At 31.6% G+C, this 16928-nt stretch overlaps 2 protein-coding genes and 1 long non-coding RNA gene across 7 annotated transcripts; 1 reads left to right on the top strand and 2 right to left on the bottom strand.

Moving 5' to 3' along the window:
• Positions 1–2858: 2858 nt before the first annotated feature.
• LOC107938985 (uncharacterized) lies at positions 2859–4680 on the bottom strand. 2 transcript variants are annotated; one of them, XM_016872262.2, is made up of 3 exons: positions 4526–4680; positions 4007–4084; positions 2859–3909 (listed from the first exon to the last, which is right to left on the bottom strand). In XM_016872262.2, exon 3 carries the CDS (start codon positions 3907–3909, stop codon positions 3025–3027), a length of 885 nt encoding a protein of 294 aa, XP_016727751.2. In that variant the 5' UTR covers positions 4007–4084; positions 4526–4680; the 3' UTR covers positions 2859–3024. The 2 variants fall into 2 exon arrangements, with proteins under 2 accessions (XP_016727751.2, XP_040930972.1); XM_041075038.1 differs by having other exon boundaries at positions 2859–3912.
• A 4789-nt stretch (positions 4681–9469) lies between these two features.
• On the top strand, positions 9470–10468 carry LOC107938999 (uncharacterized). Its single transcript, XR_001695022.2, has 2 exons — positions 9470–10125; positions 10220–10468. It is a non-coding gene; the product is annotated as an uncharacterized lncRNA (long non-coding RNA).
• Positions 10195–13601, bottom strand: LOC107938997 (protein XRI1). Of its 4 annotated transcripts, none has more exons than XM_016872285.2 (9): positions 13116–13601; positions 12324–12385; positions 12121–12240; positions 11887–12026; positions 11736–11799; positions 11554–11656; positions 11433–11473; positions 11256–11339; positions 10195–11173 (listed from the first exon to the last, which is right to left on the bottom strand). In XM_016872285.2, the coding sequence occupies exons 1-9, from the start codon at positions 13133–13135 to the stop codon at positions 10908–10910; spliced, it is 900 nt and encodes a 299-aa protein (XP_016727774.1). In that variant the 5' UTR covers positions 13136–13601; the 3' UTR covers positions 10195–10907. The 4 variants fall into 4 exon arrangements, with proteins under 4 accessions (XP_016727774.1, XP_016727773.1, XP_040930973.1 ...); XM_016872284.2 differs by having other exon boundaries at positions 12324–12388; positions 13116–13592; XM_041075039.1 differs by having other exon boundaries at positions 12127–12240; positions 12324–12388; positions 13116–13578.
• Between the last annotated feature and the right edge of the window lie 3327 nt (positions 13602–16928).

The following is a 16928-nucleotide window of genomic DNA, read 5'->3' on the forward strand; positions in this document are numbered from 1 at the left end:
TTTTTTATTACAAGCACATAGGTCATCTTAAATCCACTTATGGATTTTTTTTACTCTAGTAATAATCATCCCTTTTAAACCTTGTGTGTCCTACATCTTTCAGCTAACCTAGCTTCCTTCATCCTTTAGGATCAGCAAGGGGTAGTACATGAATATTTACCTATTGTCTATCGATTATGCCTTTCGACCTAATCTTAAGCTCTGATTCACTTTCTATGGACAAACCTTGCAGAGAAATCCTTGGGTTTTTAGGGCAATAGATTCTCACAAATGTTTGTGTTACTCAAGTCGGCATTCTCACTTTTGCTTCATCTACTCCCGCTCACGTGTCACAAGTCATGGATCAAAGCTCGTAACAATTATACACAAAACGTCCCATAGAAGTAAACTTATTAAATGGGGCTCATTTGACCCACGTGAACTAGCCCGATTCATGGAACCCGTGGAGAAACCCATCTACTTGTAGCCTTGGTGGCCTACTGAAACACTTAAATAAAACTAGAGTTACCAGGGTAAACATTGTAAATCCTAAAAGGATAAAATTGCATAGACTTTAAATCCTTTAGGACTCTTAATTGTAGATGGGCTTTAATCTTGACCATTAATGTAACTCAATTTGTACCGTTGGATCTAGGGAGTTCAACTATAAATAAAGGTCCCCCCTTCATTTGTAATCACTTCATTCATTCCATTCATAGTTGTGAATATATTTGAGAGCATTTACTCAAACACTTGATATGTTATTTTTCCTTTGGCTTTTTTATTTTTCGTTGTTTTTTCGTTTTGAATGTGTTTCCGCTATATTTTTCGGTGCCTTAAAGAATTTTTGCGAGAATTCTCACTTTTGCGAGAATTACGCTGACTTAGGCAAATTCAGAGTAAAGAAATCGTTTAAGATCGCACGATTTGTGAGACTAAAGTTTTAGCCCGTGACAATTGGTATCATAGCTAAGGTTGCAAATGCGCCATTAAGATTTCGAAAGGAACAGATAAGTATAATGCCCCGATGGAAACTTGTTTTGAGAGGGGTAAAAAACAAAGCAGATCAAGGGATATGTGGCTTTGGAATGTCGTGTGGTCCATCTCGAATAATCCATGGGTAGTGAAGGAAACACTCAAGGTATTGGAGACACACACTGATGAGTTAGACCCAATGAAAGAACAAATTAAGAAATATGTGATAGAGGCCCTTCGTTCCAATATGGACACAGTGGAAACACTCATCAATATTGCTATGGGTAATCTGACAGAAAAAAATGATGTTCTTGAAGCTGGGATGACGACTATGAAGGAAGAAAATAAAGCCATAGTGATGCTTTGAATGCAAAAATCAAGGAGCTAGAGGGAGATCTTGCTATGTGCAGAACTGTTATGGTTAAAGGGGTGTTGAGTGCAACACTAAACCGAAAGATTGATGTCCCCAAACTGGAGAAGTTTAAGGGGGCAAGGTTTGCGATTGAAGTAGACAATTTCTTGTGGGAGATGGAGCAATACTTCCGTTCCGTAGGCATCAAGACTGATGATGATAAGGTAAATATTATTGTTCGGTATTTTACTAATTTTACTCTTCTTTGGTAGGGAAAACTTGTCGTGCTTGAAAGAGAAGACTATTTATTAAGGATCAATCCAAAACCAAAATAAAAATCATGCCTGAAGCTAGAATTTCATCACATCTGTTTATTCAATTTAAATTTATTTCTGTTTATTTTTACTGTTAATTTGATTTTAATTATCTTTATTATTTTTACTTTTTTCATATTTAAATTCTCCCTTTTTATTTTTGCATAGACCGTCACACGATAGTTGCCTAATGTGCAACCTGATTAAATTAAAGTAATAATTTTAGATACCACAATCTTTATGTGATCAACCTTATTCCCTATACTACTATTTATATATTGTTTCGGTATGGGAATTCATTTTTGGTGGATTCAACACCCATCAACCTCAATTTGGTACCACTATCGTGGCCAGCATCAGAACAATACTTTACCTCTAGATGTCGAGTCAACTGTTGTACTTCAATGGATTTCGAAGAGAACTAGCTAACTCTGGGTTCGAGTGGCATTTCGGCTCTAACCACAACTCATCTGTTGATTCTTCAACAACAGTTAGTTTTGGCCTCCACTTAGACCTAGTTTAGGAATGCTTCTAAAAAAAACACTTTTGTGACAAAAGCATTCCTAATCAAGTTGATTTTTTAGAGAAAAAGTGCTTTTCCAAGCCAAAAATTGGCCCAAAAGCACTTTTTGTTTAACTTCTCCCTAAAAGTGTTTCCCTCTCCCCAAAAGCACTTTTGAGAAGCATCCTTAAACTAGGCATTAGTTTCACCCAAGTTTTATCCTAGTCGTGGATAAATCACCCAGGTTCGGGTTCATAAACAATGACAATTACCCTATGAAGACTCGTTTTTTGCTACAACTCCGATGGGTTCTCTTAACCAAGCCACTACCTATGAGTTGCCAACTAATTCTTTAAAAGGTTTCAATATTTTCAGAATCAAACTGGACTGGCCAGTTAGACGAAGATCGATTGGGGTATCGGTTTGGAACAATAGATCAAAATGATTTACTCATGAACCAATCAGATCAATTAAACTGGCAGCCAACCTGATTAAATTAAATTTCTCTATTTTTTTAATAACCTTTTTAACAATTTATTCAATTAAACTCGACAAATTGATCCAATTCAACCACCTATCCACTTCTAAAAACCTAGATTTTATATACATATAAAAGCAGAAATTCACGCAAACCGAAGTAGGATTAACACTGATAATCCTTTGTTGAAATCCCACAGACGGTGACCATAAAACAAATCATTAAAACTTAGGTTGTACCATCTCAAAGCTCGAAAAATAAAACCAAGCGAAAAACTAGAAATCAAAGAACAAATTGTTTACACAAATTTCTCCACAATCAAAGATTGAGAGATGATTTTTAATCTACTCATATTAAAAAAATTAATGAGCAAAATCCAAAACAGGAAGAAGAAACAAAAAGAACTGAGAACAAAAATTAAACATTAAAAGATCTCAAGAACTTCCAACACAAAGCCATTGCAATGCGGGCAATTCCCTCGCTGAACCAAAAGCTCCTTCGAACAAAGCCGACAATAAGTATGCCCACACGGCATAAACACCGAGCTCGTAAGGTTCACCTTACAAATGCAACACGTGAACTCAATTCCCTTCGCTTGCACAATCTCTTCTTCCTCATCTTCCTCATCTTCGTCATACTCGTCCTCATCATCTTCGCCCATGTAACTCGACCCTGACTCACCCAACAAATCCATCAACGACATCGTAACAGGTTCCTCAGTCACGGATGAATCATATTTTTCCGCAGCTTCTGCAGCAGCGGCTGCTTCTGCTGCTTCTTGTGAAGCCACTGCTTCTCTTGCTGACAATATCCTCTGGGCTCCCTTTGGCGATGATCCAGGAGAACCATCATCGTCGTTATGGATATTTTGTGGCTTGAAGCTTCTTGATGGTGGACCGTCGCTGGGCATAACGGCATCGACAGGATCTTGGTGATCTTGTGCGTACCGTACGGAACTCCTCCGACCCAATTGCGCCGCCTTGGGGTTCCTTACCGGAGTACGATCACCTATTTCGGCAATGCGGTTGGTTTCAGCAAAGGAAACACGCCGTGGGTTTTGGGGTTTCTTAGCTTGAATGTTAACATCAGATGCCGGGATGGAAATCGAGGTGGTCCAACCCGAACCAGTTTTCCTGAGCTTAAGCTTTTCACGAAACAATTTCCAACTCTTCTTGTCTTTGTTAGCTGGATCATCTCGTACAGTCTCCAGAGGCGTATGGTTATGACTCGACGGCGGTTCAGACCGTTTAGCATGTCCCAAAACATCGTCGAGAGTTAAACCGGCTAGACTGTTGTCAACCGCCGACATCTGCTAAAAAAATCATATTCATAACCTTTGATTATCACTTTCCACCGCATTGCAGTTAAAACATAATAAATTAATAAATAAAACAAATATCAAATACCTTAAATTTTACGTGGCAAAAAAAAAAGAAACAACTATAATGAATTTTTTTTTCCCACAGCTCTCAATTATTGTTCACCTGTTCAAACAAAAACAAGCACTGGTAAATATATTTATTTTGTTCTTTATTCATCTTGACGAGACTCGTCGCATATCAGTTGTTATCCTTTAAAATAAAATTTTAAAGAATTTTTCAATATTTTCGGTATTGTTTTTTAACTCCGTTAAGAATAGCAAGTGCTTTAAGAGTTTAATACGACAAATTATATGTGTGTGCATACCGTCGACAAAGAAAATCTCAACGTTTGTATTAATGCACACATACAACTTGTCTTATCAAGAATCAAACAAAGCATTCTTATTCAGTGAACCATACACGACTGTTGATCGAGTTGGAAAATAAAACATTCATCAAGGATAAGAATGAGCATATTAAATTCTATGCTATTAAGATATCAACCGTTACACGACGAGCCTCTAATAAAACTAAAAAAAGAAACGATGAAATGGGAGCACGCACGCATCCGAGAGGGTAATCCATGTAAATTGGAATAAAAATCTCTCATCATTTTACAGATTACTGGTTCTGTCTTTTCCCCCCAAAGGAAGAAGAGTTTGAAAAGAGGGGATGGTAAGGGAAAAGAGAGAGGAGAGAGGGATTTGTGATAAAGGGAACGAGCGAGTATTATGGGGAATATGTGGAGTGGCCTATTACTTGTTTCTCTTTTGAGAAATTATCTCGTTGTGAGAATATTTATTTTGATTTTTAATTTAGCAAAATTGTATATATTAGTTTCAATACTCACATCTCCTTTAAAATATAAAAAAATCAAATTATTATATTAATTAAGTTTTTATAATTTGACTTTTCTTCAATTAGGTTTGAATAAGATTAGATCGATTCAGTCGGTTGGATTTAGAACTGGTCGGGATCTCAGTATCAAAAAAATCATTAGATCAATTGACTTGGAAATCAATATGGACCGGTTGAATCAAGAAAAAAATCAATTAAACCTAATAGTTAAACTTGTTACCTATAACACCCTAATCTCGAGTACGGAGTACTCGAATACTAAGGCGCTACATCAGGTCACTGAAGCAACCCAGCAAAATTTTCAAATAATTTTAAAACATTGAAATACATTTTATATAAGAGAAAATACTATACATAGTTATACTGAAAATAGTAATAAAAGTAGTTATACAAAATATGTGGAGCTCCAATATCGTCATATATCAAAATAGTCAAAATTACAAAAAATGATAAATGAGTTACAGACATACAAAAAAAATACAAGTAAGGCCTTAGGAATACAATGCCCACTAATAGATAAGGTACTGTACTTTGAATACGTGATGCTAGGAGTCTCTCATCGATGATGTTCCTAGGACACGAACAAAAGTCTACAAATCTAAACATTAAGAAAATTTGAAGGCTGAGCTTTACAAGCTCTGTGATACACAACAAATCTACCATACTTCAAGCAATTCATAAATATAAGCATGCAAATCAAATGTATACATAGAAACATGACATGAGTATCGAATAATTAAAACATGAGTCATTAAATCTACATAACCAAATCACTTGCATATCAAACTTGTTAGATTGGACATACTGCTCAAATAATCGGGTATCCGAATAGTCCCACGCCACTCATGGCCGCTAGTCAAATAATCCTGGGTGTCCGTAGGGTTATCCTGAGCGCCACTTATGACTGCTAGTTAGGTTAGAGCCTGAAGGCTGAACGAAAACAAAACATCAAACATATAATCACAAAAATACAACCATGACATTTGAGTCTCGTACTCTTTTCAATTTGCTTATCATTCCAGCTAAAATATTAACTAAAGAGACATAACAGTCTGCTACCTTGACATTTTGACATTTCCTCATTCAAAAATTAATAACTCTTAATACATAACTCTAAATTGAGAACCGTTTGTTTTAAACGAAACTAGACTTTTGTACGGTTATAGAGATATAAGGATCGTTTCCTATTTTATCTTATAAAATTTTTGGTGATTTTTCAAAATCACTGCTAAATCTGTTTTATAAGAATTCTGTTGCCAGATTTTTATGACCTTCCAACACTCAAAAATTCATATATTTTAAAATACAAATCAAAATTGATCTCCGTTTATTCTAAACGAAACTAGACTGACTCACGTACAACAATGTATAGATCACTTCTTAATTATTTTTATAGAATTTATGGTGAATTTTTGAACTTACTATTTATGTAATAATCTGTTTCTAGCATATTTCACAACTAAGTTTTTAGCTTCATTTTAAAACATCCAAACAAGATTTCCACCCAAAGACATATAACATGCATGCATTATCACACAAGCATCATATTTATGACTTATCAAGAAGTATAGGAGAGTTAAAGGGTACCTCCTTGATGGAAGAACACCAACAAAGTTTCTTGCCTAGCTCTCCACCACTTTGCCTTTACCCTTAGCTTTAGAAGATTCACCACCCTCTTTAACTTCTTTGAGATTTGGAGGATGCAAAAAAAAATGGTGAGAACTCACTCAAACCTCTCTCCCTCTAAAAGACTTACTAAGAAAAAAAATAGATGAAGAAAATAAGAAAAATAAAAATAAAAATAAAGCAATTTAAAAGGAAAAAAAATAATAGGGTAATTATAATATAGGGAAAAATAGGGACGAATCTAATTTATCTCATACCTCAATCTACCAAACCATATTTTCTCATTAATTGAGAGAAGATTTTTTTTCAAAAATGGTAAAATCACCATATTAGCCATCCATCTTCTCCTACTTCACACAAGCTTCCCAACATCCTTATTTTTTTTTATAGAAAAGGTCCAAAATTCACCCAAATTAATTCCAACAAAAACTCAATCCCAAGATACATTTATCCATCGCCAACCCTGGTCAACACTTGAATGTTGATGCAAGAATTTGGGGCCGTTACAAAACTGGTGAATTGATTTTATTCAAATATTTTTAAATTTTTTTTATAATTTATTTAATTGAATTGACTAGATCGGTTGAATTGACGAACTAGTGATCCTCAAATCTTGTTTTTCTCTAATTTAGTTATAGGCTTGGGTTGAGTTACATTGTCAATGTTATAGGTAATCCATTATATATATTAAACTTCAGCTTTGTAATAAGATTTGGATTATCAATGAGTACTGTATGTAGTGGTAACTAATATTATAGTTGTATGTAGTGGTAACTGATATTATACTTTTAAGAAGAGAATTCAAGTTCTAACCTTTAAATCAACTAGGCGTACAAGGGAAGAAATTCTCTTACTTGAGTTGACAAATGGCTAGTTTAGCAATGTTTCGAAAAGTGATTTTAAAAAGTGATGTGGAAATGTGTTTTTGAGAAGTACTTTTGAAAAGTTTTGTTTAAGATTTGAGTGTTTAATATTACTGTCAAAAAATACTTTTTAGAAATAAAATGTTCATTTTAAACATGGTATTATCAAGTTACAAATATACATTTAAATAATATTCAAATTAGTTAATAGTGTTATATTTTAATAAGAATATAAAAAATAATTCATTATAACTTGTTAATATTTTAATATATGAAATATAAATTTTAAATATTTTTAAGCAATAAATATTAATTATTTATAAAATTTATTTATAATATATAAACTATATTTTAAATATTTAAATGTAACCTTTAAATATTTGTAATTAGATAATAGCACATTTGTATTATTTTAAAAAAATATTTTTTTTATTTTTAATTAATGATTTTAATATATTTATAAATTAAACACCAAGAAACAAAAGAAGAAAAAGTATTATGTTATTAGAGAGGTGAAAAAGTAATTAAGTACCAAATGTATTTTGGGAGAGGAAAAGCAAAAAAATTAGCTTATCCTTTTTAAAAGTATTTTTTAAAATTCAAAAATTTCAACCAAAAGTAACTTGTTTAGCACGACCTTTTTTAAACACTATTAAACAAGCCCAACATCAACTAAATTTTTAGCATTTAAATTATTGGGTATTTAGCTAAACTTTTTAAAAACTTTGAGGATTTTAATAAAAATTTTCAAAAAAATTGTTAGATGTAATTAAAACTTTCAAAAATCACTTACTGGCCTCTAAAGTCTAGAAGAAAAAAAATGTACGTGCAATTGATTTTTTTTTTAATTTATTCAAGGTTCGGTTAAAGGTGTTTGAATACCAACAAATATTGAGTGTAATGGTAAAACTTATTACGTTTTTTCGAAAGTAAATCAAAATTTGAATATTAAAAAAGACGTTTTTGAAAAAGATAAATATAAATTTCGTAAATATTAATTATCATGGGTTGTAAATAAGATACATTGCTTTTAAAATATGACTCGAGTTAATTGGAAGTTAGCATTCCACACAAAACCTAAAGGAGAATTCCCACACTCTTTGATTGCTTGGCTGGCAATATTAGACATGTTAGGGGTAGACTTTAAACTTGAATGGAATGCACTAGTTTACACTTTATGGCAAAAATTTATGATATTTTGTTTCATTGAAAATAATTTTTGAAAAATATTAATGAATAAAAGTTTATATTTTTAAAGTTTAGTTGATTTTATGTGATTTTTTGTTGTTTGACAAATGTTATTGAAGTTTAAAGTTGTTAATTGCTCCAACAAACTAATATGAAAGGAATTGTCCGACTATAATGACCACTCCATCTTGGAATTACAACAATCGTGTAAATAAAATAACAAATAACATCAATGTTTGTTTAAGCAAATTGGTTTCTCTACATCTGTAAATGCTAGCTTAGTGAGTAATTCTACTGTCTTTAATCACCAATATAATAAGTTAATAACATTCTATCATTCCCTAAATATAGAAATTTCACATTTGTACCTAAAGTCTGGAACACTCACTTTTATACCTTAAGTATTTAGACTGTAAACACTAAAGGTTTACTGTTCAATTGCACCCATACAATCAGTTTGACCATGAACAAATAAAGAGCTATCAATATGCTCTCTTACATAACCTATACAAATCTAGAAATATATATAAGTGTGTAGGTTTGCTAACATGTTCGTGATTAAATATAAAGCAACTCACTATAATTCTTAACATGCTAATTACAATGAGTTTCTAAGGATTGTCATTGAGTTATGGAGATTTATTCAGATCTAGTTGCTATTTTTCTAGAAGAATTTACTTTAGATTTAATCAAATTGTCATAGAATTTTTTTATCCAGTTTTAAAAAGTTATAAAATGATTATTAAATTATTCGGGAGTTTTAATTTAAATTATTTTTTAACGTTCAACCATAAAACTTAAAGCGACAATTCAATGACCGGTATAATAAATTAATATCTATCGACAATTAAAAATATATACATTAGATTCCATCAATCTAATTGTCAGTATTAAAAATTAAGAAAGAAAATTATTCATATTTTAATTTGTAAATTTTTAATGCTTAAAACTTATTTCATAAAATAAAATTGAATTGTAAAGGAAGAAAGGGAAGGAGAATTTTCTATGAACGCAAAAATTGTTGAAAATTGGAGGGTTGGGAAATGGATTCACACCTTAATTAATGATTAATTAAAATTCTACAAAAAAAAAAAAAATGGTAAGAACCCTCGTATAGTGCGCTTCTCGATTCTTCCACAGAGCTCAATTGTTGAAACCAACCAAAAACTTTTCCTTTTTCAGTTTTATAAAGTCCTTCTCCTTTCTTCCCAAAAGTCTAAGCTTTTTCCTTCTCGTCTTCCTCAATAATTAAGGGCCATTTTCTTCCTCGTTCTCTCAAATAATTTTTTTTTACATTGTCCCTTTGATTTTTCTTGTTTAACTAATTTATCTCTTGAATTTTTCATATAGCTTTCAATCTAACATAGTTGGTTGCTTGTTTTCCGAGATTCAACCATGTCTCATATCCTCTCTTTTTTCCTTTCTAATTTGTCTGATTAATACATAATTTATAGCTTTTAAGCTTTGGTATTTCTTGGTTTCTGTTTTTTATTTTTGGTGTTAATTCCTTAACTCAAGCTAACGGGGTAACCAGAGAGAACGAGATCGAGAAAGGGCACAAGCCAGAGCAGCCCACAAAGCCAAAGGTTCCAAAGACGATGGGTTAACCCCTGAGCAACGGCGTGAAAGGTTCCTCTTTCATTTTTACCTTTCCTTGAATATTTTTAATTGTGTGAATTTTGCGTCTTCGTTTTTTTACTTGTGGCTTTGAGTCGATGGACAGAGATGCAAAGGCATTGCAAGATAAGTTGGCCAAGAAAGCGGCTCAAGCGACGGTTGAATCCGAGCGGCGAAGTGGGATTAAAAACAAGAAATAACAGTGGGAAGTGATTATAGATTGCAGGATAAAAGAGAGAGTGTGATTATATTAATTGGATTGGGAAAATCGTGTCTTTTGTTTTTCATTTTAACAAACGCTTGGTGTGGATTTGTTTTAAAGTGATTTGCAATGGAATTTGATTTCCTCTTTGAACATCAGTATCTAATTGATACTTTCCAATTCTAAACTACAGAAATTCCAGCTGACCATTCAACTAAAAAATTAGCCTTTGAATAAGTTCGATTCAAAATAATATTATGAATCTAAACCCATAAATGTTATAAAAAATTATAAATGAGAAGTAAGATTTTGAAAAATCCTTTTAGCTACATGAGAAAAATTATAAAAAATGGAATGAGCAATGTTGAAATATAGGACCGACAAAAGAGGTAAGACAGCATAAACTGTAATGCTAACATTTACACATTCATTCGTATACTAATGTAAAACCTTATGCTTCCACTACAAGTAAACTATATATATATCATCAACATGTACCCTGTATCAGATTCTATGCTAGTCAGAGTCAGCAATAACGAGAGAGATGATCAACCACCATAATCGAGAGGGGGCTCGAAAGGGCCGCGAACACTTATCCTTTGGTTCTCATAATCGTGATGCTGCCTTTACCACCTTCGGTACGTATTTTAGTTTTGCCAACAACAAGCTTCCCGGAAAAGGCTGAAGTCGGCAGATCTTCGTTGCTTTGTTTCGGTTTTGACGGTGGGGGTGTTTGGATTCGCTGGTTTATATCCTTGAGGGTCACGTCTCCGTGGAAACCGCAGGGTTTAATGAAAGCAAATGGGTAGGCAATTGAAGATGGCAGTTTAGTGGGAGGACATATGAATGACTTCCTACCTAAATAAGCAAAAACACAATGTTCTTACGTGTTGATTCCACAAATAAGACGTCTCAAAAGCATAACGAACACAAAGGTTACCTTTGAAAACAACATTTTGAGGGGTTTGAGTTGCCTGTTTTTGAACAGCATCGGGGCCAGACTCAGGTTGGGCATTGAAATACTCTATGAACATAGAAACAATGTTGTTAAAAAGTGAATATAACAACTCGTAGAGAAAGACGACAATCATGAAGGCACGGAACAAGAATCATTTACCCGAAATATCGATTTGAATGTCAGATGAGGTGTTAAGGCTCCTGAATCGTATATTATAAGGTAATCAGAATATATTAATATGACGATGAAACGAAAATGTTGAAAATCCATAGAAGCATACATATCATTAGAGCTAAGAAGCATCTCCGCATTGTTGAAATACTCAGCAAGCCACCCTTCACACAACTGATCTAAGCCCTCATAACTGAAAGCCGATGCATCCTCTGTAAAATGTTGTTACAATTAAAAACCCGAGTATGCATTCGATTCAAGTTGATTATTATTTGTACGAAAACGGAAAACCTGAAAATCCGGCAACCTGCTGAGATGCATCAGGTAAAACCTCTGCCAGCAACTCATCCCTCTCCTAAACATTGAAAGAAGAAACAAATAAACAAAAGCATGTAAATAACACAACAGGAAAGTAACTTGATACCAATCCAACAGAACTCACTCTTGATTTTAGAAATGTAGATGGCATTTCATCACAGAAAATGGAAGAATCTACTTCGGAAGTGTCAAATTGAAGCACTCTACGTCTTTTAAGTCGAGAAGAGGTCTCCCTCGTAACCTCTGTTTCCTTGCTAGTATCATCTGAAGTTCACAATCTTACTATTACTTTAAGAGAAAGAGAAGAACAGATGTTATAAAAACAAAAGTTTCAAATAAAACGAAGGAAGAAAACTACCATTACAAGTATAATGGTATGAGAGATCACCACATTCCTTAACAGGGGTCGTTTCATTGAACATGTAGGAAAGGTCTTCCTCATTCAAGGTCACCGGAGTCCATACACCTTGGGATGCATCTGTATAGATATTATCCATACATCATTTTGGCTACTTCAAAACTATTAGCTTGAAATCATCATCAACAGAGGCAATAATTTACCAGAATCAGAGTTCTTTTGCACACCATAATTCTCCCCATGCCAATCCCAAGGACTTCTGGTACTGCTACCAATCAAATAATAAACATAAATATACACACACAGACACACATACGCACATACATGCACGCACACCCACACACATAGCTGAATAATATTCAGGCCAAAGCAGAGAGGCAATGCAAATGGACTTCACAACGAATCATCCAATGCAGTACCTAAAAGTGGAATCCATGTTTACATCTCACAAGCATTAAGCAAAATCTTACATAGTGTTTACAACAATATAAGTTCGTAACTAAGTCACCAATTCACCAAGATAATCCATCCATCATATTACAAGTCAATTATGAAACAACAGCAAACAGTTAACATTTCCACCTCAAAAGTAAAAATTGAAGCATTGGATCCAATAACAGTGACTCAAACAAGCATCCCATGTAGAATCACAGAAAGGATACAATGTTATTCAGCAGTGATGTTTAAGCTAATAAAAAACCACAAAAAGGGACAAAAAAAACAAAAAAAAAAAACACAGTGACCCCCACCATTTTCATCAGAGCCCACACCTTCATTTCACTCTCTCAATTACCCATTTCAGTTACAGTAAAAATCAAAGCAAACCCATTTCTAAACGAAGCATTTAATCCATAAAAAATACTTAAAATCAAAGAAAAACACAAGTTCATCCCCAAATGAAATGCTAAAAAAGAAAATACAAAACTCAAAAACAAACATCAGAAACACATGCATTTTAAAACCATAAGAACACGAAATAGAAAAAAGAAATTTACTGATCATTGTTGTAATCCATTTCCTCAGCTTCCCTTTCAAAACTGAACCAAACCAACCCTTTTATTTCCCCCTTTTTTTCTCAGTCTTTACTTCTTCAACAACACCGCCAAAAGTAGCCGTTACACAGAGATCGACATTTTCCTTTTTCTCTCAGTCTTTCACTATTTATCAAAGGCAAAGGGAACGAACCCAACAACACGAATTTCTTTTTTCCTTTTTTGCTTTTGACGAGGGGGGCGTGATACACGGGATATTGGGCTGCGGTTGAATCAGGCGCGTGGTGTTCGGGAATCGACAAAAGCAGCAATGGTATATATACACACAGACGCACAAACACACAAACACTAAGAACAACGTGAGAGAGAAACAAGGGGTGCTGCTCTGTAAGGAAAAGATGGGATCGTGCTTTTAGTTGCGGGGAGAATGAGGTGACTATCATCGGGTAAAGATAAAATGGGACCCTTTATTCTGCCATTAAAATCAATGAAATTTATTGAGTTTTTTATATGTATATAGTATAAAAATTTATTTTAGGGTAAATTTACACCAAGGTCACTAAATTATTAATAAATTTACGTTTTAGTCATTTAACTTTAAAATGTTAAAAAATGGTCACCAAACTATTCAGAAGTTTTCGTTTAAGTCATTGAGCTGTTAATTCCTTTTAAAAAATCCAACTGACGAGCTCCAAGCGACTATTCAATGATTAGTATCTATTGACAAATAGAATAATATAATTTAGATCTAAGTCAATCGAACGGTTGTTGGATATTTGACCCTTATTTGAGAACTTTTGTAAATATTAAGTCATTATATCAACAACCCTTAAAAGGTTAGACAAAATTTAAGTTTTTAACCCCAAAAAGTAATAATAGTTTAGTCACTGAAATAATTTTTTTTAAATTATTCAATAACTTAAAATAAAAAATTTTCGAATAATTTAGTGATTATTGTATAATTTTTTGAAATTAAATGATTAAAATATAAATTTACTAATAGTTTAGTAATTTTGGGTGTAATTCACCTTTTTTTTTTTTTTTATGCATGCATGTGGACGAATTCTATACTAAATTTGGGTGTTTTGATCGATGAATAACAGATAAAATCAGTGTAATGTTTCATTTATCATTAGTTGGATTTGGAATCGAGATTTTGAATATGTATTTTTTATTAAGTAAGTATCACTATTCAATATGGTAAGTAGTTACTGAAAACATGTATTTGTTTTATAATTTGTGACTCATAAAATTTATATTTATTATATTTGATTGAGTGGTTATTTAGTAGGAAAAAAATGAAAATATTTTTATTTTAAAATAAAATTATATTATTTAAGGATATTTTTATTATTTTATATCTTTTATATAAAAAAATAAAAAATATATACATACATGATCAAATTTAAACTCATGCATTAGTTTATTTTTCACTCAAATCATGATTTGTGAATATATCATAATTTAATATGATTTAAAAAATTTAAAATTTAAAGCTATAATAATAATTTTTATAATAAGAATGAATCACACAATCAAAGTAATAATAATAATTTATTCAGACTTGAAAGACAAAATAAATTTCAGCTGGGCTTATACATAATTTATCATTAAATTAAAGCTGAATTTTTAATTTTTTAACATCTGCGAATTGAAAAAATCACCCATTTCTTTTATTCAATTTATCTCACCAACCAATTTATTTTTTACTAATTGAATTGATTTTGTATTAATTATTTGAAATTTCAAACTTTCAATATGTGTGAGTTTAAAAAAGTTATCAATTTTCAATCTCGTCCTATGAGTTTTTTTTTCTAGAATTATAATTTTGAATTTTTTTATTTAATTTATAATTCTTTTCATTAATATTATGGGATGTATCTCGCGTTTTCGGACAAATAATTTTAGGACAAATCAGAGAAGAAACAGAATCAACATCACGATGAGGAAGAGCACGACGTCCCAACAATGCGACAGATGACGTCAGGACGCGGCTACATGTACTCAACTTAAACTGGATTTCTTCTCCTAGTTAAACTCTACTGTCTTTTTCTAGTTAAACTTTGATTAGTCTAGGAATATTTTAGTCATATTAAGACTTTAATATTAACATATTTAAAGGTTGTAACCCTGTTTAGAGAGTTAAACAAAATAACTCTTAAGTGAGATTTTATGAAGAGTTTTGGAGAGAGTTTTTTAGATAACTTTTTATTCGGGTTTTGAGTTTTGATCTTTGGATTATTTTCTCCATCTTGTACTCCTTTTCGACTTTTGACAATTTTTAGTGAAGCTTTCTTTACCCGTGGTTTTTATTCTCTTTGAGGGAGTTTTCCATAGTAAAATTTGTGTGTTCGATTTTCTCTACTTTTCTTACTCGTTGTTTATATGGGTCAATCCCCAACAAATACAGAAGATTAACAAAAAAATAATCACATTCTTTAAAAAAATAAAAAATTATCACGAGATCTCATGAATTTACTCATTCCCATTAGAGATAAATATACAAATTATACATGCATTTTGATCTAATGTGAAATGTCATACATGAATTTTGATTTTGTGTGATTATATATATAAAATTTTAGCTTGATTCAATTTTTACAAATCATTAACAACATTATTGAATTACCACCCTTGTACGTTGATACATTGCATAGGCAAATAACTATATACTAATCCAATATTAAGATAAATGTATGTATTTATTTCTTAAAATGTGTATAATTGAATTAAAATCAAAGTTTTACATATACATATACACCACAATTTAAATTTCATTTACGTAATTGCATTAAATTAAAGTTCATATATTAAATTACACATTAGACTAAAATTCATATATAAATTTGATATTTATCCCATCCCAATAAATTAAAATCTCATCAACAATTTACTAACAGGTATTTGATATAGTGATAAATTACATAAAAGATAAATTTAAACCTTAAAAACTATATTACTAAAATAAATACCTTAAATCTTATACTTTTTTTGGTTCCTTGTAAATTAGGTGCATTTGTTCTTTGATTTGGACTAATAGTAGATAATTTAAATCAGAATAATTCTAGATAAAATAAAATAAAAGTATCATCTCTTTTTATTAATAATTCGGGGTTTAATCTCAAGAATTTGTAGTTTACAGTTTCATAATTACAATTAAAAATGTTTACGCGTCGAATCAAACCTAAATCTAGTTCTAAAAGAATTTCTAAACTCAAGTTTGGACTTACCTCACCCAAATGGCCCATTTATCTATTTAAAAGATCATACAAATATTTTTTATTTAAATTTAACTATAAAATTATTTTTAGTCTCTTTTAAAAAATTAAAAATTAAATTTAATCTTTTATAGCTTTGATTAAATAAAAAAATACAGTTTTGGCCCATTTAAAAATTATTTATTCAATTTATATCAATTTCATCTTAGCCCTCCAATATAAAAAAAGAAAAACTTGTTTCTATTATACTTGAATAATCTTCTTTAGGTATACCATTTACAACCCTCGATATTTAGCGCATTGATTAAAGGTATTTATCTTGATGCGCACATTGTGATATCGGATCGTAAGAATTATTTACTAGTGATGTATAGGACAGTAATCAAGTTTTACAATGATGTGTGAGTTGTACCAAAATTGAACAATTAAAAAGAAAAATATCTAGACCTTTCTCTTTGTCTAAGGTTAATGGACCCTTTCAAATGGAAGATCCCTATAGGATATCAATGGATCTTGTCAACTAGACTATCCCCTATAAGGATAACATATGGATAATACAGATTAAAGTTGGTCGAGCATAATTCTAATTGTTTTATTC

The sequence above is a fragment of the Gossypium hirsutum genome, chromosome A08 (assembly GCF_007990345.1).
Source record: "Gossypium hirsutum isolate 1008001.06 chromosome A08, Gossypium_hirsutum_v2.1, whole genome shotgun sequence".
Classification (NCBI taxonomy): Eukaryota; Viridiplantae; Streptophyta; class Magnoliopsida; order Malvales; family Malvaceae; genus Gossypium; species Gossypium hirsutum.